The 25,288-nt window shown below is 41.0% G+C and overlaps 2 protein-coding genes across 6 annotated transcripts in view; one reads left to right on the top strand and one right to left on the bottom strand.

The window, feature by feature from the left end:
• The window catches only part of STX3 (syntaxin 3), a 71,328-nt gene that overhangs the window by 30,453 nt on the left and 15,587 nt on the right, over window positions 1-25,288 (top strand). For 2 of the 5 annotated variants that reach the window (XM_058305389.2, XM_004477961.5), the window contains exons 4-9: window positions 5-79; window positions 1,141-1,208; window positions 3,198-3,306; window positions 4,181-4,254; window positions 4,456-4,590; window positions 6,364-7,955. In XM_058305389.2, the coding sequence (XP_058161372.1) occupies window positions 5-79; window positions 1,141-1,208; window positions 3,198-3,306; window positions 4,181-4,254; window positions 4,456-4,590; window positions 6,364-6,771 (869 nt within the window). In that variant the 3' untranslated portion in view covers window positions 6,772-7,955. The other 3 variants (XM_004477962.5, XM_058305390.2, XR_009187548.2) reach the window with 3 other exon arrangements.
• Window positions 14,186-19,780, bottom strand: MRPL16 (mitochondrial ribosomal protein L16). Its single transcript, XM_004477963.3, has 4 exons — window positions 19,588-19,780; window positions 19,145-19,210; window positions 16,803-16,951; window positions 14,186-15,959 (listed from the first exon to the last, which is right to left on the bottom strand). Exons 1-4 carry the CDS (start codon window positions 19,640-19,642, stop codon window positions 15,474-15,476), a joined length of 756 nt encoding a protein of 251 aa, XP_004478020.1. The 5' UTR covers window positions 19,643-19,780; the 3' UTR covers window positions 14,186-15,473.

The following is a 25,288-nucleotide window of genomic DNA, read 5'->3' as shown; positions in this document are numbered from 1 at the left end:
CCAGAAACCAAGGATGACCTAGAGCAGCTCACGGCTGAGATCAAGAAAAGGGCCAACAGTGTCCGGAACAAGCTGAAGAGTAAGAAAGAATGAACGGAACCATCCGGTCCCCATCCCTGCTATCTGACATCCCCAGGGTCCACCTCTTCCTGACACTGTCTTGATGGAAGTGTCACTACTTCTTCCATCTTTGCCTGTGGTTGGGGCACTGCACTGAATTGTTGACCTTGTCAGGATTCCTTAAATCCTGACAGTAGCTGAAAAAGTCCAGGACTCAGAGTTAGAATTTGAGAATTAAAGTGTCCTCTCAGCTATTAAGTAATTGTATGATTTTGTTCTTTAACTTAGTCCCTTGATTTTTCTCTCACTTGTCCCCAGATTCTCCAGCATCTACCTACATTTGAACACTGATTTTATAGATACATAGATGGAAGATATTTTATTCTGTCTACAGACATTGCTTGGTGGGTCAGGCATATCCTCCTCCCATAAACTCCCAGTGTAGAACACAGTTTAGTGAAACCACTGTCATAGTTTCAATTCTCATGGGGACCCAAAAGGTTTACCTAGTTCACTGGGTATAGGCTATATTCTTGCCCAAAATATCTGCAGAATTCATGCTGTCAGAGCATTGCTCATTTCTTCCCACAAAACAATTCACAATGCCTGTTTTCATGGTGGTGGAGGTGAGAGGTCTTTAGTAGCAGCATCCAGTAATAAAAATTTTAGGTGTGCCTGCCTCTGTGCTAGGCACTTTATGTGCATTCTCATTTAATCCTCTTTTTGGAATCATGAGGGCGGTGCTATTATTTACTCTGTTTTACCTTCAAGGGAATTGGAACACAGGAGGGGTCAAGTGGCTTCCCCTTAGTCACCCAGGTAGTAAGTGGTATGGCAGGGACTTGAGCCTAGGTGTCTTGGCAGTCCAGAACCCTGCTAAGATGCTATTCCAACACCTGGGAATAGTAAAGGTTGTGGAATGAAGCTCACATGTGAGTTGAACTTGTGAGTTGTACCTTTCTATTGTTAAATCTGCAAAGGCTGGGTGAGAGAATGAAAGAGCAGGTTTGCATTGAATGGTGAGTTTCTTAGATGAGTGGAACAGATGTAAGGCTAAAATAACCCTTCTGTCCTCTGAAGGCATGGAAAGGCATATTGAAGAAGATGAGATCCGCTCGTCCGCAGACCTTCGGATACGGAAATCCCAGGTAAAATTTTCCCTGATCTAAATATCATCTAGTCCAGCCTTTCAGTTATTCTTGTTGTTGTTGTTTAGCTGTGGAATCTTTTTCTCTTTGATACAAATTTTATTTGAACTGAATTTAAAGAACTGGTAAAGGGGAGCTGCCAAGATTGGAGCAGGGGTAAGTGCCAGTGTTTAGCCTGTGTGTTCTTCTCTCACACTTTTCTTCTTTAAGGAGGCTTCAGAAGAACTAAGGCTCCTCAGAACACAGCTTAAACCCTGATTTAGTGTGCTTCCCTTGTTTTAAAGAAAAGGAAATTGCCATCTTCTCTCTCTAAAGAGTTTAAGTCATCAGATGTCCAGTTTGGAGCTAGGTACTTTGGGGGTCATCAAAGATACATCCTTGTCCTTAAAGACTGCCATGACATTCAAGTGATATAAGGAAACTATTACACAAAATCCAGGAGAAGTGTCAAAAGACATATGAAATGCATGTTGCTCTCAGTACTGAAAGGTCTCGAAAAGAACCAGGGTTAGCTAGAGGTGTCTGGGCCTTGGATGGTGCAGGAGTGACAGTACAGACAGCTGAGACTAGAGTTTCCCCTATCTAGGAGGTATGTGAGTGTGCACCGTGTGTGTGGTGGTGGCAGCGCTGCTGCTGGTGGTAGTAGAAGTGGGAAGCAGGGGTGAGCAGCAGACAGTGAAGAGAATAGCTTGTCTGGCTATTTTTTTTGAGACAGTGGGAACTCAATTTTTGATAGATCATGTGTCACAATTCGATAGGTCTTTGAATACAGGTCCAGGGATTTAGAAGTAGCCAATGTGCATTTACTTCAGGTTGCAGTATATTAGGAAGATAATCTGATAGTCATTTGAAAGCTGGATCAGAGTGGATAAGAGGCAAGAGGCAGATAGGTCCCTAGTTAGATTTTTGCATTTATTTCAGTCTAAATTTGCATGGTGCTCATGGGATTGGAAAAGGTATAAATAGTGGTGATATTGCAAAGGAAAAATTTTGCAAAGGGTTTAACGCTGAGAGGTGGACAAGGAACAAAATTTCTTAGGAAGATTTGAGCTTAGGAATCTTGGGCAATCTTATGGCTATTAAAAGAATGCATCTAACTATAAGCAAGAAAAGTTGGGGAGAACAGTTAGACTAAGAACTCAAAGATCTTAGGCAGGTATTGGATGTGGGAAGGAAGTCTGGCTGTTTTAGAAAGCAAGCCAAGGGTGGTACCAGAGAAATGCATAGTCCATGTGGACATAGGGCTCTGAGATTCTCTATCCTTTGGCATCACAATTACTAGGTGAGGTCAGCAGGGCAGGTAAACAGATGTGAAAGTATGCTTTGAAAAGGGCAACAGACCTCCAATGGAGGAAAGCTATGAAACCAAGAAGTGGAGTCTTTTTTTTTTTTTTAAGATTTATTTTTTATTTCTCTCCCTCCCCCCTCCCCCTCCCCTCCCCCTCCCCTCCCCCCCCTCCCCCTTCCCCTCCCCCTTCCCCCCCTCCAGTTGTCTGCTCTCTGTGTCCATTTGCTGTGTGTATCTTCTGAGTCCGCTTCCATCCTTATCAGCGTCACCAGGAATCTGTGTTTCTTTTTGTTACATCATCTTGTGTCAGCTCTCCATGTGTGCGGCACCATTTTTTGGCAGGCTGCACTTTTTTTCACGCTGGGCGGCTCTCCTTATGGGGCACACTCCTTGTGCGTGGGGCTCCCCTACGCGGCTGGGTACTCCTTGTGCGCATCAGTTCTGTGCATGGGCCAGCTCCACATGGGTCTAGGAGGCCCGGGGTTTGAACCGCGGACCTCCCATGTGGTAGGCGGATGCCCTATCCATTGGGCCAAGTCTGCTTCCCAAGAAGTGGAGTCTTATACCTGGTCTTTTGATTCCCAGTCCAGTGCTGCCATAGACTAGGCTATGTGGTGGCAGGGGGAGGGTTCTCCAACAGTCACGGACATCCTCTTCCTTTACCTCCCAGGGGCTTATTACATTTTATCTTGTTCCAACAGCACTCTGTCCTTTCCCGGAAGTTTGTGGAGGTGATGACTAAATACAATGAGGCTCAGGTGGACTTCCGTGAACGCAGTAAAGGGCGAATCCAGCGGCAGCTTGAAATTAGTACGTGTTAGTTTGGGGTTGTATAAGTTTGGTGTGTGTCCCTCCAACTTTTCTGGTAACATCATTGTCCAACTCAAGCTGAGCGCCGGAGAGAATAGACAGCGACCCTGCTTGTGGCTATTGCATCATATTTTGTGCCCAGTCCAGGACAGACCTTGTAGCACTGGCACTTCTTGGATCCTGTGCCTTAATGCTGAAAAGTGAGCCATGCTTATCAGGCCCAGCAATTTTATTCCTATGGGACCCAGCTGCAGGGGAAACACTTGCCAAACAATTGCTCTCCTGTGGACCCCTTAGACCTCTTTGTGGTCTGTCTGACAGCAAAGAACATTTATGAAATAAAAATGTATAGTGCTGTGAGGAATAAAGAAATTCATAAAGCTCATGCCCTTTAGGAATTTAGTTCATGGGAGGCGGGGTCCTGCAGCGTGGAATGTGCTTCAAGTGGGTGAAACTGTATAAAAGATATAACCAGGCAAAAGCAATTGTGTTTAGGAGTGGCAGGTTGTCCAAGACCTGAGAAAAAGTTGTGTTTAAGAGCAGCAGTATAAGGTTAAGATGGACTAAGGGTGTGTTCATGCAGGAACTGGTAAGGCATCCTAAGGGCTTTTGGACTCTGGGGCAGAATAAATGGTGCCAGTGATATTCTGAGCTGGAAAGGAATGTAGCGAGATTTGTGCTTTTGGAGGATACTTCTTGATAATGTTAAGGATGGATTAGATTAAAGAAGAAATCAGAAGAAAGATGAGTTAAGAGGCTGTTGGCGGAGTGTTGTACTGTGGTCTTTATAGCGAAGTTACCATATTTCCAATTTTCAGGGAACTTCTGAAATGGTATATTGGTCTGATGTTTGATGCTCTTTTTATCAATAAAGCTGGCAAAAAGACAACTGATGAGGAGCTGGAAGAGATGTTGGAGAGTGGAAATCCTGCCATCTTTACTTCTGGGGTGAGTGACCTGGGAGCTAGGATGGCTAGACTGTCACAGAGAAGGGAGGCCGCTCTGGGTGCCATGTGGTCTAGCAAGTGAAGGGTGAGCTACAGTTTCAAGGGGAGGGAGGAGCGGAGCTCAGCACTGGGTGAGGGCTGCATGGGGATGGCCTTTATTTAAGGGTTGGCTGATGGTCTGTCTGCATGTGGCCTGTTGTAGATTATCGACTCCCAGATTTCCAGGCAAGCCCTGAGTGAGATCGAGGGGCGGCACAAGGACATTGTGAGGCTGGAGAGCAGCATCAAGGAGCTGCATGACATGTTTATGGACATCGCCATGCTGGTGGAGAACCAGGTACTGGCAGGCAGTCCAGTATGGGAAGGGAGGAGAGGAAATCCTCAGGTTCTCCTGAGAGCAGTGAAGAGGGGTATGAAGAGGGGTATGAATCCTGGAAACCAGGTGAGGGGGGCAGGAGAACCATTGGGATTTGACATAATGGAGTAACAGAATTCCAGTATCCCGGGGAGAGGAGTGTACTCTTACCAAATGCTGACAATTTAGACAATCTTGGCCTCGTCAGTCCTGCCTTTTCCATTGGCCTTGTAGTTGTTTCTAGTTAAAGTGGGTTTTGATGTGCTCGGTCAATTACCTACTTCCCTCCAGCCTCAGGACCTTTGTCCAACTGTCTTAAAACAGTCTCCTGATAGGAACTAGTTTACTGTTGACATTGAAAACAGGTGCTCTTTTCCCTAGTTCATATTGAAAAAGTAGGTTTAACAGCGGTTTTAGTTTCCATTTTTTTCCTCCTTTATGTGTTTTTCTAAAAATTTTGGCACTTGTTTTTGCTATGGAATGAAAAGCAGACAACAAAATGAATGAAGAAATAGCAAAATAATATTTACAGAAAAACTTGGAACACTCTTGTTCCTTAGTTTGACAGCTTGTTTGCCCTCAAGCACACTTGCTCTGGGATTTAGTTCTACATTGCTGGCATATGATGTAAGTTTTACAGTCAGATGGTTCTTAGTTATTATGATGCAATTAAACATGCCAGTTTCATGGTTTTGTGCCACTATTACCATTGAACTTCCAGCTGCTCTGCCACTTGTTTATGGTTGAAAATTGCTTCTTTAGTGGAAGAACCACAAACCTCTTGCGATGGTGAACACTGCTTCACTGATTTTTGACATCAATACCCTATTCAGGGCCCAGGTGCCACTCCCCCATCCCCCTTCTTGCCTGTGAGATTGTTTCTCAAATCCCTCCATCCCCACTCTTCTTTTCCCCCACACTGCCTTGCCGAGGAACTGGTTTGAGATTCAAGTGATGGTAAGTGCCTTTCTCTGTTTTTAGATTGTCATAGAGTGATGAGATCGGGTTGAGGAAAGTATAGGTAGGTAGGGGTAATTCCCATCCTAAAATGCCCAGGAATTAGCTGAAGGATTGAGAAAAAATCCCTTGTCCGGAAGTAAAAGCTGGAAAATGGTTGGGAATCTTACTAAGAGAACACTGTCTGGAGGGGAAGATATAACCTTAAAACAGAATAGCTTGGGTAATCCCAACTTCTATCCCTTAAAGGGCTTGGGACTGTCTCTTAAAGCAAATGTTTCTGCTCTCAGATATTTATTGAGCGCTGACTATGTGCCAGGCACCATTCTACAGTAGTGAACAAAATTACTTCAGGCCTGTATGACCAGGAAGATGCCAGCTTCCTGGTGATGTCTTAACGTGAGATATTTTGGTTATAGTTTATAGTTTGGATATTTATTTAACACGGTTAAATAAAAAAGGCTGGGAGGTGGTGGGGGGGGGGTTGTCCCTCAGAATACACATGAAGTTACCAGGTATCTATACAGCATGCTTCAGGTGCCAAGCTCAGTGCTCATCACAGAAAAGCAATTCAATGACACTTCTTGAGTGACTACCACCACGAAGTGGGGAAGCACAGGTGATCTTAGGGAAAATATGAGAGTGCTCTATGGGGGTGCTTCTGGAAGGCTGTACTTCAAGGTTTCTGGGTGCTCCCCTTGGCCCTAAAGATTATAATAAAGAGAATCCCTTCCCTGGATCAGCAGGACTATTGTGGGTTGGGTATTACTGGGTGTGACCAGTATCTGTTCTTTGCAGGGTGAGATGTTAGATAACATAGAGTTGAATGTCATGCACACAGTGGACCATGTGGAGAAGGCACGGGATGAGACCAAAAAAGCTGTGAAATACCAGAGTCAGGCCCGGAAGGTGAGACTCCACTGCCTTCAGAGAAGAAAGTGCATTTTTGCTTGCTGTCTTGCTCTTTCTCTCTTCCCCCTCTGTATGTCTGTTTTCTGCTGCCATCACTCTTGCATCTGGGGAAAGGGAGCCATGATTGACCGTATCGAGAGCAACATGGACCAGTCAGTGGGCTTTGTGGAGCGGGCTGTAGCAGATACCAAAAAGGCTGTCAAGTACCAGAGTGAAGCCCGGAGGGTGAGCGCCTTAGTTTCAGCTGGTCTGGTCTGCCACCTCCTGTTTTGTCATCCCCACCTATGCCCTTGAACCCACGCCTTCCCTCTCTGTCCTGGCCTCCTGCAAACCCCATACTAGACTAGATGCCCTTCCTCTCCAGGTGTGCCTTATATGGATCTGGCTCTCATGCTCTCAACCCAAGAACCCACACCAGAAAGGCAGTTCAGTAGAACAGATGCCATGTCCAGGTGTTGCTGCTAATCTTCTCTCGCACTTAACTCAGAAACCTTTAGGATATTAACACTTTATTCTTCTATTCTTTAGAAACTTCATCTTTATTGTCTTCTAGTAGTCCTAGAGACCCTCTTCCCATTTTTTCTCTATGTACTCAGTACTGTCCTAATGGCTCTATAAACATTATCTCATTATATCTTGCCTGTTTTACCAACTCTTATGAGAAGTATCTATTATTTCTATGTTATAAGTGAACACTTGAAGATCAGAGGTTAAGTAAATTAGCTTCAGGCAACCTATAGGTGTAGGGGCTGGATTCAAATCCAGATCTGAAACGTGCTCTTTCCACCACCCCCACTGTATTTGCAGACCTTTCTGGTGCCCCCATTACTTAAGGACTTGGAAGCTTCTCATTCAATGTGGGAATCCATCTCTAGTGGCTTCTGCTTTTTGAACTGTTTTTTTACTCTTCCTCTTGGGCTCTGATATTTTTGCTTTCCAGTTCATTATTTTTCTTCCAACTTTACCTGTTGCACATGCAGGGATTTAGGGAGCTGGGAAGTTGTTTTACACAGTAAATCCAAGCTGGTTCATGACAAGACCATTACCTTGCCTTCTGATACCCAGTCAGTATCCTAAAGTACAGGTAGGAGTGTACTTCAGAGGAGAGATGAACAGAAATGTGAAATTAAAACTATAAGAAATGTCTTTGTATCCCTTTTGAAAGGGAAATATGAGTCATCTTATATCTTGGCCAACTGCTGTTTGGAGACCATGTGATAGTTACTTTTATTCTGTCTGTCCACATATGCAAGACTATAGGTGAACTGGCAGCTGGTAGAAGTTCCCTATTTCCAGTGACTGGCATTGCTAGCAAAGGAGTAATTTAAGAAATGTAAAATACCCTCATATAATGTCTTAATGTCAAGATGTAGACATCTTATTTAGAGTGGTAAGATGCCTCCTAGGTAGCTGATAAGAGGGGCTGGGTTTTTGGACAAGTAATTCTTTTTGGTTGTTTGTAATAATGATTTTTGTTTCTCTTATTCCTCTCTCCAGAAAATGATAATTATCATTGTCATAGTGGTTGTGTTGCTGGGCATTTTAGCATTGGTTATTGGACTTTCCGTTGGGCTGAAGTAAGGGCAGCTTAAGAGGGTGCTGCACTGAAATGTAAGTACATGGGTACTTCTTTTCTTCTTAGGGACTCAGGATTGGCCTCCTCAGGAAAAAATTAGCCTAGAATTTAAAATTCCACTTTTTTCCTCTTATGAGCCTGCTTGGACACAATGAGTTTTCTAAAACTTTCAGTGGCCTGTATATTCTTTCATCTTAAGATTCTATTCTTGAGTTCTGGCTGCAGTGCTTATTCCTATCTTGTGCATTCTGTCCCTGTCATGTGTTTATCACTTCTCCTGGGCATATCTGAGCACCCTGTTTTACTCCCCTTACTCAGCAAGTATGGTGCTAGGTTGGATAGTCTTTTCTTTGGATCTGGGGTCTGTCTTCTGAATTCTCTCTAGTTTTCATGGATATTATGCTTTGCTTTCTGTATCCTTTTCAGTGTAAATGAAGCTTTGAATTGGGATTTGGGACTGAGGGTTTTATTGATGGCTGACTGACTCTTGAATGACAGTAGTAGCTAACATTTCTGAGTGTGTTGAACTGATAACCTTATATACATTATATCACTGAATCCTCCCAACACTTTTAAAAGATAAGTACTATTATCTCCTTTTTATAGATGAAGAAAGTCAGGATTAAAGAGACGTAACAGGGCCAAGTTCACCTAGCTAATAGTGGACCTTGGAGAGTTTACTACATTCCTAGCTATCCTAGCTTCTCTTTGTGAAACAAGGTAGTCATTTATCATTGTCTCCAAAGTCTAGAGAACCTTAGAGGATAAAGGCTTAAAAATTTAAGATATCAGTTTCTTTAAAATTTGGAGTAAAGAAGAGCTGACCCCTGAATCAGGGCTTCCTATGTATAGCTATTGCATGACAAGAATGATTTAGTTTTTGGGACTATTAACATTCTTGTGGCTTTTTAAAATACTTTTTTGCCCCTTAATAAAATATGGTATATATTGTTTAAAAAAAAAGACCTATCAAATATATGAAAATAATTAAGTTTTAATATTATTGGCATTAACCTTGTGATGTTCACCACCCAGTTTTACATGTTCAGACTATATTATTTGTGATTTTGTATCCTGTTACAAAATCATAAGCATCATTCCACTCACTGAAATCTATAAATCTAACTTTCAACACCTTAGATGTGGATATACTCTCAATTGTTTAACATTTTCTCAAATCTTTTGAGATTTAGTTATTATTGTTTTGCTAAAAATAACAGTATAATTAGCCTTACATAATATTTTTCTGTATATCTGCTTTTTCTTTATTATAAATCCTTGTAAGTGGGATTACTGAGATCATAGATAAAAAACTTTTTTTTTAAAGGAGGTATCAAGGATTGATTCCAGGACCTTGTACATGGGAAGCAGCTCAACTACTGAGCTACATCCACTCCCCTATAAACATTTTTAAGATTTGATACATTTGCTATCCAGGTTCTGCTACTTTATTTTTGCTTCATTGTGCCTCCTCTCCATCTCCTCCCTCTATGGGACAAGAGGGTCTTAAAGTAAGCTTATGATAACACTAAACATTCAGGTTTTTCTTGAGAGAAAAGCAGCAGTTAGGAAGTCAACCATCACAGAAAACTGTTTTTTGTTTGTTTGTATTTGGGAACCTGACATTTGGAGTATAGTCCTTGATGTTTTTTGCTTATAAATTTTGAGCTGTTCTGAATGTTCTCATTGGAAGAGTTGTTAAAATAATATAGTAAGTATAATAGTTGGTATCTTTTTATAGGAATGAAAGATACCTAGTAAATTATCAATTCAAGGAATTCTTGATTCAAGGAATCCAGAACATAAATGAACTTTTTAAGATAAGGAGGCCATTATATATTGTTTTTAGTTGACTAAGCTCCCATCTCTAATTTGTTTCATCTTTCCTAATAAAATCAGGACAGATTGTTACTTAGGTCAGGACTCCCTCCCCACCTTGTAACCTCAGGGAGAGAGGTCTCTGAAGAGGAGGAAAGGAAGACAATATACATTTCTACACCTGGCTTTCTGCTCTAGGATAGATGTCACAATCCCTATTTCACAGGTGGGGAAGCTCTTTGAAGCTCAAAGAGGTTAAGAAATTTACCCAAGGCTAAATAGGAAGGACAGAGGAGCAACTGTAACTTTTCCATATTCTATTCACTGAGCCCTTCTGCCTTCCTAGAGAAGGGAAGGAGTCATGGAGAAGGTAGTTGGACTATAAGAAAACATCTGAAGCTTGAAGAGAGGTGCAATGTGGGGCCTGCAGAGGGAACAGGGGCTTTCAACCAGTGATGGTGCTTCTCCACTGGCAAGTCCTTCCATGGGTGTGACTGCCTGTGTAAAGGCTTTTAAGAGACTTTTCTATCTTTTCCCTCTTACAATAGGGCTTTTTGTTCCCAATACAGGGCTAATTCCAGGTCCTGCCTTGGGTATGTATATTGAATGTCTCAGGTTTAGTGTTGACTTTTCCCATTGTTCTCCTTCTTGTCATTTCTAATCTTTCCTCTCCACCTTCTGGGTTTGGGGCTGCTTCCACCTGTTGTTATTCACCATTATCCTGTGCACTGATTGGCTCCTTCTTCCCCTACCTCTCTTAGAACCTGATTTTCTTCAGTCTGATGTGGCCACCCTTTGTCCTCACTTGGGACTGGAGACTGAGTGGCCTTCCTGAGCATGAGTGGGACCTGTTCCTTTGTTTTCTTGTAACTACATTTGGACCTGACCCAGCAAGCAGTCTAGCCCTGGAGGAATCTAATCTGCCAGATGCAACCCTGAGTTTTCCTCAAAACCTTCTCCTGCCCCACCAACTCTGAAGTACTTTCTCTCCTGGACTGTAATAACTGACCCAGATTCAATTTCCTCCCTCTGGTGTGTCAAATTAGCCCTTGTACCTTGGAGAGCCTGTTTGAGACCCTCCCAAAGTGCTATATCATCTACCTCATGGAGTGTTCTCCCAGAAATTGCAATGTATATATTTTAAGAAGTATCTTTGGCAAAGTAAAGGGATTCTTCTAAGTTTGGCAACAATAAGGCTTGGACTTGAGTCTTTTCCCTGGCAAGGTGACAATCACAATCACATTTTATCATCCCTATGTCCTGAAAACATGAGTAATTGGCAGATGTAATTTGTTTGAGAATCTTGTTTGAAATTCAATCTGAAATTAAGCTCTTGGTGTTCAACTTGGGGGCCACCTTCAATCTCTCAAGGAGGGACCAAGATGATGCAGTCATCTTAAGGTTGCCATTTGTAAAGACTGAGGATGTGGGATATTTATTTTTCTATCTGAGTCTTAGAAACTGGCTGTTCACTGTTAGAGAGGACTGCTTGATGGAGCCATTGCCCTCAGGCCCAAAATAACCAGGGACTTTAAAGCTGGTCAGGAACAATGTGCTTGAGACCCAGGCTCTGGAAATGTTTCATGGGACTGGTACAAGTATTCAGTCACTCATTTCACGTGTTCAGGTATATTTTTATAATTATGTGTCTAAATCTGAGATGTATGCACATATATGCACTTGTCTCTCAGGAAGTTGGAAAGTGTAAGTGGAGGATATTATGACCTCAAAAAAAATAACCTTCAGCTAAGCTAAAAATTAGGTAAGGGACCTTTGCTTATCTGCTAATGAACCACAGTAGATATTTTTTATCTTCCCATGTTATCAACCTGATTTCTAGATGAGTAGTGGGAATATCACAGATCTTTGGGATGAGGACTAAGTTGATTGCCATTATGTTGCTCCACTTAGTAGACAGAAAGGTGTGATGTGTTTCGACACCTTGCCATCTACTGTGGATGCTAGGCTTGTCCTGAGACTAGCTCACGGCAATTTGGTATGTTTTCAGGTGACTTATGGGATGTTCTGTCTCCAAGGTGGAGTAAATTGAGGGAGACCAGAGAGTATTGAGTGGCTCTTCCTCCTACAGGTTAATGAGCTTGACAGTTTTTGTCTCCCCCAAATGATACCATGGAGGAAGCAAAAGCCCGGGAATTTTTCAAGTGTACTGTGCTGACCCAGTGGTGAGCCACTTAGATTGCCTGCTGGTCTCTGCCAGTCTCCCTCACTTGGGGTACCATGTATATTTCAGCTTTGACTTCAATGCTTTTTAGGAGAGGGTGAACACCCTAATCCAGGCACTGCCCATTAGCTTCCTTTGCAAGGTACCTATTCCTTGTCATGCTTGGCATTCTGACAGAGCCAAAAGGGTGCCCTTCTAGCCCATGGCTGTGATGTCGGACTGTGGATTGGCCTTAGCAACAAGGGGAGACAAGCTCTAATCACAGGCCTTTGATCTCCTCTGAGTTGGAGGCCTGGGGCTTATATTTTGAAATATGATGTATTAAACATATTTGTTGTTGTATTTTTAAAATGTAAACTTAATTTTATTTCTAATTTAAAAATAAATGACTTTATATTGATTGTGAAACAGTTCTGGCTGTATCTCCCAGCAAAGCACTTAGTGATTAGGTGCCACCGTGTGGTGATTTTGTTCAGGTTTGGAAGGGTGTTAAAATCTTTTTAACTATATGCTGGAGTAAGAGGGTCAAATGTCTAATTTTAAAAAATAGTTTAACTCTCAAATAATGCAATATAATGGTATTTGAGTTTCAGACAAAGGGTGCCTTCCCCAAATAATTTGGGTGATTCATTGAGAGTATGTGGCTCAAGGAGGAAATGGGAGGCTTCAGTTGTGAAGGTATCTGGGAAGGCAGAAGAACATACTAACTATCCTGAGGTTCCTGTTTTGAGTCTTTCACCTGGAAATAAGAATCCTATTAACATTCTGGATTCTAGAAGCCAGATCCATCCTCTTTCCTTCTGGTGCTCCTTTTTTCTCCATATCCTCCTCCACGTCCAGAACCCCTTTAGTCTCCCTCTCTTTGGAACACTTAACTGCATACTGATGTTATTTCTCATATACCTTTTCTTTTCTTGCTGGATGAGCAGAAGAAGATCATGATCATGATCTGCTGTGTTATTCTTGTGATCATCTTAGCCTCTACCATTGGGGGCATATTTGCCTGAGAAAGGTGAGCCATCTCTGGGGAGGGCCAAACCCACTATCACGTATTAGAAACTTGTGTCTTGCAGTCATTGTTGTTAGGCACCCAAAACTGGTTGGGATTAGGTGCTAGAAAAGATAGAATTTGGGGAAAATTAAGGAAAAGGATGTCTCACAGAGAAAAGAATGAGTTGGGAGTAGGTAGACGGGGAGAGACAAAGGTGGCAATCTGTTCCATAAGCAGGTCTGCTAGCAGAATGCTTTGTACAGGTCAAGGATGTCAATTTCCTGCTGCAGAATTTGGGCCTTGGTATATGGGAATGGCAAGGCAAAAGAAGTAAGAATTAGTTTTTGCATTAGAAGCACCATGAACTCTTCGGAAGAGGGCCACACACATTTTTAAAAATTTCTTCCTTTACAAAGTCAGGACAAGTTAATGCAGTCTTGAGAGTATTCCCTTCTCCTGCAGAAGAGGGACTTGGTGATCCTGGCCTTGACCACCATGCTACATAACCTATGACTTTCCCCTTCCATTCTTCTATTCTCTTCCCAGCCTTCAGAGATGGATCCTTGACTAGGCATTTCTAATACTTCTACTTCTCCACTGGAGATTCCTCAACAGCTACTACTTTTTACCTGTCATTACACAGGGCATCAATCAACTACCTATTAAAAGTCACTGCTTACTAAAAGAACTCCCTCCTTTATGGTTCAGTAGTCATCTCAGAGTGAGGAGCATCCAAGGATCAGGTCCATGCCTTTTTTTGCTCACTGCTGTATTCCCAATGCTTTAGCACAGTGCCTGGCACTTACTGGTTCTCAATAAACATTTGATAGTTTAATTACCTAAAATTAAGCTCTGTTTTCACCCATGAAAGTTTGGATTTGACTCTTACCGTTTAAGGTATCACTAGGAAAATGGTTTGTTAGTATCAGATGTATAAGCTGCCTGGGAATAGATTGACCGATTTATGCAGAAATGCTACAACATGCACTGCTTCCCCCCGCAATACCACAAAATAAACTTTAAAGTGCTTTTTCTATGGGTGATGGTGGTGAAGTTCCACTGTCTATCAATTGCCTGTCACTCAGCAGAGCAAATGGCTGGCTCCAAGACTGTGGTTCAGTGACTAAACTCAGAGCCCAAAGAAAAGAAACAGGTTAATATTATGATTTAAATCAGAACAGTCATCAGTACCACATTTTACAAAGCAGATCAGCTATGAACTATAACAAAGACGAGATTACAATATTAAATTAGAAGCGGTGAAATGAGGCTTATTGCTTATGTCACTTCTTACCTGATTCATGTTGATAACAAGAAATTGTTCCAAACACTGTCCCCAATTCAAGGTTTAGGTGTGTTCAGTTTTAAAGCTATGTGAAAATGAGTTCTAATACAAATAACTTATTTACTGATTAGCTACATTACAATTCTTAAGGACCACGCAACTGTTTAGATAAGTTGTACCTTTGAAAGTAAATTCTTTTCTTTGCTAGAGACCTTATTTTTTTTTAAGAAAGTGGAATATTAGAAAAATTACATTTTAGTCAGTGTGCTTCTTACCCATTTTCTTTCAAAAGCAAATGGCTTAATATTTCTATCAATTTGTATTTCCTTTATTTTGAATAGGGGATAAAGGTTATTGCTAGCCACTTCAGAAAAATTTATTAATCTTGTTAAAAGCAAATAGGGAGCTAGAACTGTGGGGATGTGAATCACATGGGGTCCTCAGTTATACATCAATATTATTTGAGTGCTGTGTGGTACATGGCACTGTTAGACCCTACAGGGATACAAAGATAGAACTGAACAATCACTGGCTTCAAAGAACTTTGGACTTAGGAAAGGCCACAATTTCAACTTTTTATGGTTCCTTTGTCAAAAGGCAAAGAACGTTGTCCAATATCCCTTGCCTCAAGATTGTGAGAAGATGAGTACCTGGGCATCAATAAATATCTGTTGAATCAATTAAGCTATGTACTGTTGTTTCTTTTTTGCTATTCGAAAAACACTGATTTGCATTTGTGACTAGTAAAATCTCATGAACAAGCTCCTGATGTTGTGCATATAAAAGGCAGTACAGACATTAAGTCTGATTTTGCATCAGAGATGGGGGTTGCAAATATTTGCTTCTGGCCTGAAGACACTCATAGCCAGAAGAACCAGAGCTCCTGCTAGTCAATCAAGCCTATCTGAACCATATAAGGCACTAAGAGTGACCAATGAAAAGTTATTTCTTGAGGTGACACTCAAACTTGAATATTCAGAAAATGTAAGGGGAAAAAAAATAATGTACATTTTTCTCCAAAAATGATCTTCTCATATGCTGCTCCTTTATGACGGAAGGGCTACCCTAAGTTTTTAAAGGTAAGCTGATGGCAATAAAAATGCAGATTTCTTCTTTCTCTCAATAGGCTGTACTTTCTCACATACTATATTCGCTCAGGCATATAAAACTTGCCCCAGTATCGCCCCTTCTGGGTCAGGTCATAGGGGCTCAATACTTTCCGTAGTCCCAGCATGTTGGCAGAGGCTATGCGTTCAAAAGTCCAGGGGTTTTGGTTGTTACGTTCTCGTTCCTCTTGATCTTTCCGCATTTTCTCTAGAGTCTTGCGGCTCACAGCCTTCGCTGAGAAAGGCAACTTGTGGGCAACCTGGTTGAGAAAACCTTGTACCTCTTTGAATTCACAACGTCCACCCACCTCTACGATGAGGCGGCCGGCCTTCACGGGTGTCACGTAGTGATCAATGGCACCTTTGCCACCCCCCATACGCTGCCCAATACCTTTGCGGGTGATGGGCTTGAAAGGGGCTGGTACCCGCCATATAGCAAACATGTTCTTGGTGTCCATTGAGCGGTTGATTGTTAGGCGCATCATTTCAAAATGGCCCCTATGGAGGTAACCACCGCCGAGTGCCTAATGTGAATGAGAGAATTAGAAACACACAGGGACTTAGATATCTTTTATGGGTGTTTGTATCTTCTTTTGTAACAATTGTAGATTTAATGATGTACATGAAAATAAAAATACAGGTTATAATAAGTACTATGTAGGAAAAGCCTAGTACATAGTGATAAATGAGAACAAGGGGAGACCCACTTCAACCAATGGCCAGGGAAGGCCTCTCTGAGGAGGTGACATTTAACGCTGAAGCCACAATGATAAGAGAATCAGTCCAGGGAAAAGAGAGAAGTGTTCCAGCAGAGGAAGCATACAGGTAAAGGCCCTGACACAACAGAGGTCTTGGTAAATTTGAGTAAAAGCTACTATGGATGGAAAAACGAGCACTGGGGAGGGGACATGAGGTTCTGAAATGATGACAGAGGCTGGCCATGCAGACTGCAAGAAGTTGTTTAAAACATGATTCTGGCTATTTGATGGAGGGTAAATTATTCTAGTCCACAACCATTTGTGTAGTTATGGGTATAAATCTTCATGAAGTTACTCAATGAGTAAGGAAACAGCTGTCATAAGTCTTAGTTTTTATTTCTATTTTAACCAAAGATCTCATGATTTGATTATGGGACAAATTAGGTAGCTCCTCTTATTCCTGTTTTTCCATCATTTACACCTTACATAAAAAAAAGGTATATAACTCAAATGCTTAATGGGTACCCAGCAGCCTCTGTGCACATCAATTTAAAGAACTTTAAGTGGCAGCTCTAGTAAAAACTGGAGGAAGAAACTAGAATTAACTTAACGAGTTTGTTTAATCCTTGGATTCCATCTTGCAGCTGCTTTTCTGCAAAATTCACTCACCAAGATTCCAAAATTGCCTTCTGTGAATTCAGTGGCTTCGATGGAAGGTCCCCGTATGTCACTCAAGTTTTTAGGTTCTCTCTTCACTTTTGGCACAAGTGGTGCCCTTTCAACAACTCTAAGCTTGGGCTTTTCAGGAATGGAAACATCTTAAAGGAACACAGACAACCAATAATAAGTAAAATCACATCTCAGAGCATCAATTTTCCTTCTAGAAAGATAACAGATGAAAGAATACACTATCACAGGAAAACTTGTTTTTTGTTTACTATGTGGGGGACATTGAGCTAAATATTTTACCTGCATTAACTCATTTAATTCTTAAAAACAACTTTATAGCATTTATATATATATGTATATATGTATTTAAGGCTTTTAAGAAAATTCATAATTTTATTAAAGTTTTAACACATAAATAAAAGGGCCAAGTAAAAAACATTCAGCTCAGTGACTGATCACAAAATGAACCCATGAACACATCCATGTAACTATTACTGAGGTCAGGAGAAAAGAACCTTAGGTAGGTAGTATTCTTATCTCCATTTTATAGGACAGGAACAGGTGGTTTAGAAAATTTTTAATAATTTGGTCAAGGTCACCTAATTAAATCTTAGCAGAGCCAGGATTTAAATCTAGATGTCGATATATTTTTTTTAATGTATGTTAATGTTATAAAACGTTAATATCAGACAAAAATACAACCAAAGCAAACTATGGACAGTAGTGTATAGTAGTATAAATAATCTTCTATGGGTGAAAAAAAGGAAATATACTACATGAAAGAAACTAGACAAGAGGTACTACATATTCCATCTATACAAAATATAAATACTAATGAATTAGAGATGGAAGCAGAATAGCATCAATGCACAATGGGAAAGACAGAGAACTGATTATTAAAGGGTAGAGTTTGTTTTTTAACTTATTTTTAAAAAAGATTTATTTTTTATCACCCCCCATTGTTTGCATTCGCTGTCTGCTCTATGTCTGTTTGTTGTGTGGTCATCATCTTTTTAGGCGACACTGGGAATCAAACCTGGGATCTCCCATGTGGAAGGAAGGCACCCAATGGCTTGAGTCACCTCTGTTCTCAGCTTGCTGTGTCACTCATTGTGTTTCCTGATTGTGTCTCCTTGGTGTGTCATCTTGTTGCAGCACCTTGCTGCACCAGCAAGCTGTCTTGCTTGTCTACCTTTGGAGGCACCAGGTAGAGAACCCAGGACCTCTCATGTGGGAGGTGGGAACTCAACTACTTGAGCCACACCTGCTCCCTAGAGGATTTTCATTAGTCTACTAATAATAAAAAATAAAACAAAACCAGGAAAGTAGACGGGGCTCAAATATTTGGGCACCGGCCTCCTATGTGGTAGGTTCTGGCTTTGGTTAATCCTAAAGAAAACAAAACAGACAATGAGCAAATACAATGCATAGACAATGAGCAAAAACAACCAGCAGAGGCTTTTCATGCCGGGACCTGTACATATCCTGTTAATATGCAACAATATGCAAGGTGAGGATGGGTGGGCACAATTGCAGGCCAGGCATGCTATATCTTCTCAAAGTATCATCTTAACTTGACAACTCGGGAAATAAAAGTAAGCCCATCATTTTAAACATTTCTATAGTAAAAAACAAAAAATGTGGCTTTTTGATTGCATCAAATATAAAATATAGCAGAAATGTTTACGATAAAAATGTCTATTTGGGATTACGGATAGTCTTCCCTAACTGCCCACCCTTCCACCTTCCCACTCTCTGTGCAGATACTGAATAACTTAGTAATGCTTTCTTTCACCCATAAGTCAATATATACTTTCAGAGCATACAGTACTTAAATGGTTTTGTGTAGAAGACTCTAGAAGTCTAGGCAGGCCCTTTTCATTATTTTGAGGTTTCCAGTAGGTTAAAAAAAATGGTAAATCAGATTTACAAAATTGTGGCATGCTTTAAATGTTTACATTTAGCAAATTAATGCTTTTCACATAATATTCTTAAATGACTTCATATATATAACCTCACACGGAGAGAACTTAAGTCCAAATTTGAGGCCAAGTGGTTCTGGCCAAGGGATGACCATCAGTCACACACTTGTGATAGGCCCTAAAGGTGCTATCTCACCAAATGTTTGTGCCCTAAGAGCAAGGATTTTTATCTATTTTCTTTTGATTTCTCTCTAGTATGTAAAACACTGCATGGCATATAGTATACCCTCAATAAATATTTATTGAATATGGGAATAACGGGTGTAGGAAACTGAAACATACTCTTACATCTTCATCTACTTTGTGCTGAGTTCCATGCGATAGGACTTACATACATGAATATGACAGATAAACTCTCACCTTCAAAAGATGGCACCGGGAGTAGCGTCTTTAGGCCAGCACTGGCCTGTAGGCCTGACGAAAATCCTACAAAGACAAATGAAACTAAACGACACAGGCGACAAGGTCAGGCGAGGCCTAGTGTAACCTGTGTCAGTTATTTAAGCCTGACGGAGGTGTCATGAGAGGCGCGTGGCTGGTCCTACTAAATGGGCTCACAGACCCAGGCCCCCAAGGTGGCCAGCCGGGGTCTCTGGGCGCCGACCCCCCCAAACACCCACCCCCCCGTACACGACTGCCACTCCTTTGCACGAATCCCGGCGGTGGGGGCGACAGCAAGAATGCACAATAACAACATAGCCAGGGCTTCCCCAAGATGCGGCGCGGGCTCTGGGTTCGGGAGGTATAAGATTGGGAAGTGACGAGGAAAAGGAGGACTTCTCTAGGGACCAAAGGAGACTGACCTGACAAGGGCACCCGCAGGAGCGGCCCATTTGTGCGGGCCAGCTGCCGCCACATGGTCACGCGCGTCCGGGCAGCTCAGGCTCTCCCCTGAAGAACGCCTTACGATCCCCTCGGGCCTGCTTAGACTGCAGCTCGGTAACGTCGGAAGTGACGTTCATGACTGCCTACTCCGCAGAAGGTCCTGACGGAAGCGGAGGAAACCGGAGCTCCGGAGCTTGGGTTCCCGTGCTGATGTTTGCAGTTCTGCGATGCTATTGGCCAGACTACGCCCGGGCGCCCCTCGGGGTTCTGTACCCTAGCACGGATTTTTCTCTAGAAGAGGTCGACACGGCAGGAAATTTCCTCGGCAGGCTGTCACTTTTGAGCCTGGGGTTAGTTTACTTAGCAAGTTGTTTCCGTGGCATTAACTGCCTTATCCCCTTCTCTAAGGGTCTTTCAAAGACGTTAGGAAAGGACCACTGTTTGGCTCAAAGTTCTGTATTTAAGCTTTAGCTGTAATAGTGTCAATGGAGGATACAAAGATGAACAAAGCAGTGACCCATTCTTTAAGAATTTATGTTTGTGTAGGGACCTTATGTTGAGAATACAAATAACTACTCTTGAAATTACGGGAAAAAAAAGGATAAAGCGCTGTGAAAAATTGAAAGAGGGACCTGAGACGTTCTCTATCTTGCCCCCATCGAAAATGATTTTTCTCTCCTTCAGTTTCTCACAGCTCTTTACACTTGTCTTTTGATATTCCAATAGTAGTTATTTACAGTAAACAGGTTAAGAGATCAAAATGATTCGCCACAGCTAGTATGAGGTAACACAGCGATAGTGTTGGGGATTGGATCGTGTCCCCGGTAAGGGACAAGTTCAGCAACTACCCCTATGTCCTGTGGGTGTGAACCTATTTGTAAATGGGACCTTTTTTTTTTTTTTTTTTTTAATTTGGCAAAATATGCTTTATTTTTATACTGGTCATGTATTGAGTTTCACAGAAGACTTTCTACATCGTCTTGTCTATCTACCTCCTCTGTCTTCCACTTCTTTAGGATTCATTCTTTTTGTAGTTCCAACATGCTGTTCAATCTTTGTAACTTTTCAATAGTTTAGTGGACTCTATAAAGCATAGCCCTTTGTAAATCTTGACTCCTTAGTTCTTGGAATCAAGGGATAAATGGAAGGAAAAATAAAATCAAGTTAGTGATTGGATTTAAATCTGACGTAATAGAGGAGCTAAATTTCTCTACTGCCATTGGACCACTTTTTAGAAAGGAGCAAATTGGTGTCTAAGATCATAACATAATTCTTCCGCACCCTAATTCCAGGCATTGAATTTAATGTTTTATTATTTTGATCAAATCAGAGATTTTTTCCCAAGGGATTATTTCCTTGGAAATCAGGTACAGTGTTAAATTATGGCCAAAGAGTTCACCAGTTAAATAACACGTGTTGAGTACTGCTATGTTTCTGTGTTGAGTACTGCTGATGTTTCTGTCTCTGGGCTTGGGATTCAACCAATACAGAAGATCCATAACACATGTTCTCTATGCTCAAAATTGTTTACAGGCTGAATAAGGGGACATTTTGATAATGCGCAAAAGCCGGTTCTTTTCTCCCATGTGCCTTTAAAGCTAATTCCTGAGACACTGAGATTTCCAAGAAAAAATTTATTTGGTTGCTTAAGCAAAGGAGGTCAGTCACCTAGATGGCACAAAAATTGCTCTACTCTCCTTCCAGCTGTTAAAAGTGTTGAAAAGTCAAGCACGGATGTGAAAACTAGAGACTGCAGTGAAGATTTCTTGAGAGAGAGTTGCTGGTGTGCTGTGAGTTTCATTGGTGAGGGGTGGTGTGCTCCATCAAACTTAGTAAGGGATTATTTCAAGACCACTCAGGATACTTAATCTGAGTCCTCTGAAGTTTGAGGGACACAAACTTTGGCACAGAATTGAGAAAAGACTATGCTGGGAGGCTGGATGAAGCTGCCCGTAGTATCAGAACAGAGGGCAGCAGTTGGAAAGCAGCCACATTTCCATTGATAGTGGGTCAAAGGTATGCGTATCCTGTTGACCAGATGTGGGCTCTGGTGCAAAGTGCTGGTGTAAGATTTTCTTATAACCTGTGCATGAGGAACAAGGAGAGAGAAGCTGGAAGAAGTGTAGTGATGGGTGTCCAGGCCTTGAGGGAACCAGCCAACCATTCTGCAGAGGTGAATTTTTCTGCATCAAGGAAACTGCACAGAAGCAGCTGTGGCTCGATGAGTTGGGTTCCCGTCTACCGCATGGGACGTGAACCCCGGGCCTCCTTGTGAAGGCAAGCTGGCCCGTGTGCCGCGGAAAGCTGAAATGCAGCAAAATGATGCAACAAAGGGAGACAAGCAGACACAGAAAAATGTGCAGTGAATGGACACAGAGAACAGACAGCAAAACAAGTCGCAAGGGGGAGGGAAATAAATAAATAAATAGATAAATAAATGAATGAATAAATGAATGAATCTTAAAAAAAAAAAAAGGAAACTGCAGGTGAGAGACCTCCAGCTAGAGTGGAGTGTGGAGGTGGTGGTGGTGGTTGCTCTGAAGAACCCATAAAAACACCCATGAGAGAAAGAATATGCTTTAAATTATACCTCCATCATGGAAACTATTGTTTGGTGCCAGTCATTTATCCCAGAACAGTCCTTAACTGGTAAAAATGCCAAATGAGGACATAGAGACAACCTCTATCATTTTTTTTCCCCACTACCATCTCTCTACCTGAAGGAGGGCTGAGCTGGGGAAGGGAAACATCTTTACCTTTGACTATTACATAGTATTGGACATTTTACTGAAATGAGAATGTTTTCTGTGACTAGAAGTGACAACACAACTTTCAAAAAAAATCAGTGTATGATGAGAAAACCCAAAAAACCAGCCTCACAGAATTAGTTTGGATAAGCAATAGCATGTGTAAACTAAAGTTGATTTCTCAGCATTCTCTGAGTACTACCTAATATAATTTATAATGGTTATAGGTTAATTTGCATTTCTTTAAAGAGTAGTGATGTTGAGCCTTTCTATCTTTAATGACATATTTTTGTCTATTTGTTTTTCTCTGTGTGTATGATTTGTTTGTGTGTATACTTTGTTTTTCCATCATACTTTTCATTTTTTCTTATTGTTTCAAAACTCCTTATATATACTATTAATATTAAATTATAAATATTATATTACTCTTAAATTAATAATATACCATTAACTCCTTTCAGTGTGTATGTTTAAATATTTTTAAAGTTTGTAATATGCCTTTCAATTTTTTTGAGGTATGACCGTTTATAATTTTTCTGTAGTAAAATTTGCCAGTGTTTTCTTTAGGAATTTCCAACTCTGATAATATGCTTGTAAAAACCAGAGGTAAAGAACTAACATAATTGTTTTTCCAAACTGAAAATCCTGATTTAATGTTTGACTTTATAATACACTGAATTCTCACATGATTTCTTTTTGTTCCCTTTTGACTTTTTATTCCTTTTTCATATTCTCACTGATCTTTTAACAGTGCTATGCTCTTTTTTTCCCAGTGTTGTCAATTCTTTTTTTTTCATATTCTTTTTTTGTCTTTTTTTAAAATATTACATTAAAAAAATATGAGGTCCCCATATGCTCCTCACCCCCCTCACACCACTCCTCCCCCCAACAATCTCCTCCATCATCATGAGACATTCATTGCATTTGGTGAATACATCTCTGAGCACCGCTGCACTCCATGATCAATGGTCCATATCATAGCCCACACTTTCCCACAGTCCACCCAGTGGGCCATGGGAGGACATACAATGTCTGGTAACTATCCCTGCAGCACCACCCAGGACAACTCCAAGTCCCGAAAACACCCCCACATCTCATCTCTTCCTCCCACTCCCTACCCCCAGCAGCCAGCATGGCCACTTTCTCCACACCAATGCCACATTTTCTTCGATTATTAATCACAATATTTCATGAACAGAATATCAGTAAGTCCACTCTAATCCATATTCTATTCCTCTATCCTGTGGACCTTAGAATGGTTGTGTCCACTGCACATCTATATTAAGAGGGTGCTTAGATTCCACATGGATGCTGGAAGCAATTCTGCTTTCAGTTGCAGGCAGTCTTGGCTCCCTGGTGTGATAGTTGACCTTCTTCACCGCCATGTTAGATGAGTGGGATAAGTCCAATAAACCAGAGTGTAGGAGTTGTAAGTCTGTTGAGGCTCAGGACCTGGCTATCCCATGGTTAGTCCAGAGATTCAGGTCCCCTGGGTATACATTAAACCCCAGCACCAACTACAGTTCCAGTAAAAGTAAAAGGAGAAACTTGTGGACAAAGAAGTGCTATGCTCTTTTAATTATTGTCACTTTATTATACATTTTTATATCTATTTGATAAAATTCTTCCTTTTTTGCTCTCTACTCAGAAAACCTGGTTATGACTTTTATGTTTGCTTTTAAAGAAAAAATTTAGAACCTTTTTGTTAGGTTCCACACGCCCTTTGTATTTTTATATTGTTGGTTAGAATTTTTGCTCCTCCTTTAATAAAAAAATTATTTTCTAATCTAAGAGCCATTTGCATTCCTGAGTTAGACTCCAGGTTTTTACTATTTCAACAAATTGTAGGATCTCAGTTGTCAGCAACTGCAGGTATCATGTATTTAGTTCCTCTTCCTTACCAGAGTATTATGGTCAATCATATACTTGCTTTAGCTCATTAATGTATCTATGTAAAAGCAAGTATAATTACATACAGTTTTCAAATGGGAAAAGTCTTTGCTAGCAATCTTCCCACCCTTCTTCCCTGCATCTTCACACGAATATGCATAATTGACCACTCCTAAAAAGAAAGTTTGGGCTTTACTAACTATGGCCAGTAGAGGTCACAAAAGTGCTTATTATAGCGACGGAGAGCTAAACCAGTGGCAACTTGGGACATTATGCTTAATGCAATAATGAGTACATGCATGTAATGATGACAGACTGGGACCATTATGTTTTTATTTCATTTTCCTCTACTACAGCCAATACATTAGTGCAGGTAGCTAATTAAAAACAATATACATACCTTAGGGAACAGAATTTGTAAGACTGTGGAGGCAAAAAATTTTAGAGATGATTCTAGGCCAAACCTCTCATTTTATAGATAAGGAAATTGATCTTGGAGTTAATTAGAGACTTGCCCAGGCCACTCAACTTGTTTACTCGCAGATACAGAGACTACTCAAAATCTATTTTTTCTGAGTTCAGAATTCTTCTCACACTGTATCTGCCAACTATTTTTCCAACTAGAATTTACTGACTCTGAAATTAATAATAAATTAATTAAGTATATGTTTTCTACCAGGTACTGAGCTAGCTGGTGGGGATATGTTGGAAGGCAAAACATGGTCCCTTGAGAAAGTAATGCTAAGAAGAACCTCAAAAGTAATGGTGCATTTCTCCCTGATGGCTCCTTTACATGTATTTGCAGCCAGTATACACCATTGCTGTGGGTTGGATTGTGTCTCCCTAAGAGATGTTCAAGTCTCAATGTCTAGAATTTGTGAATGTGACCTTATTCGGAAGTAGAGTCTTTGCAGATATAATTAGTTAAGATGAGGTCATATGAATTCAGGTAGGCCTTAATCCAGTATGACTTGTGTCCTTATGCAAAGAGGAAAATTTGGACACAGACATGGACACCCAAGGAGAATGCTATTTGAAGACA

This window comes from Dasypus novemcinctus, chromosome 10 (assembly GCF_030445035.2).
Source record: "Dasypus novemcinctus isolate mDasNov1 chromosome 10, mDasNov1.1.hap2, whole genome shotgun sequence".
NCBI classification, from domain to species: Eukaryota; Metazoa; Chordata; class Mammalia; order Cingulata; family Dasypodidae; genus Dasypus; species Dasypus novemcinctus.
Note: the sequence above shows the minus strand (reverse complement) of the source record. Positions and strands in the feature narration are given on the sequence as shown.

What these genes read in the sequence shown, in the direction of transcription:
- MRPL16 (XM_004477963.3), bottom strand. Translation starts at nt 19,642, where the DNA reads ATGTGGCGGCAGCTGGCCCGCACAAATGGGCCGCTCCTGCGGGTGCCC. An exon ending in CCTGCGGGTGCCCTTGTCAG is followed by an intron (nt 19,211 to 19,587) that starts GTCAGTCTCCTT and finishes TTGTCTTTGTAG; the next exon opens with GATTTTCGTCAGGCCTACAG. An exon ending in AAGGCAATTTTGGAATCTTG is followed by an intron (nt 15,960 to 16,802) that starts GTGAGTGAATTT and finishes CATTCACATTAG; the next exon opens with GCACTCGGCGGTGGTTACCT.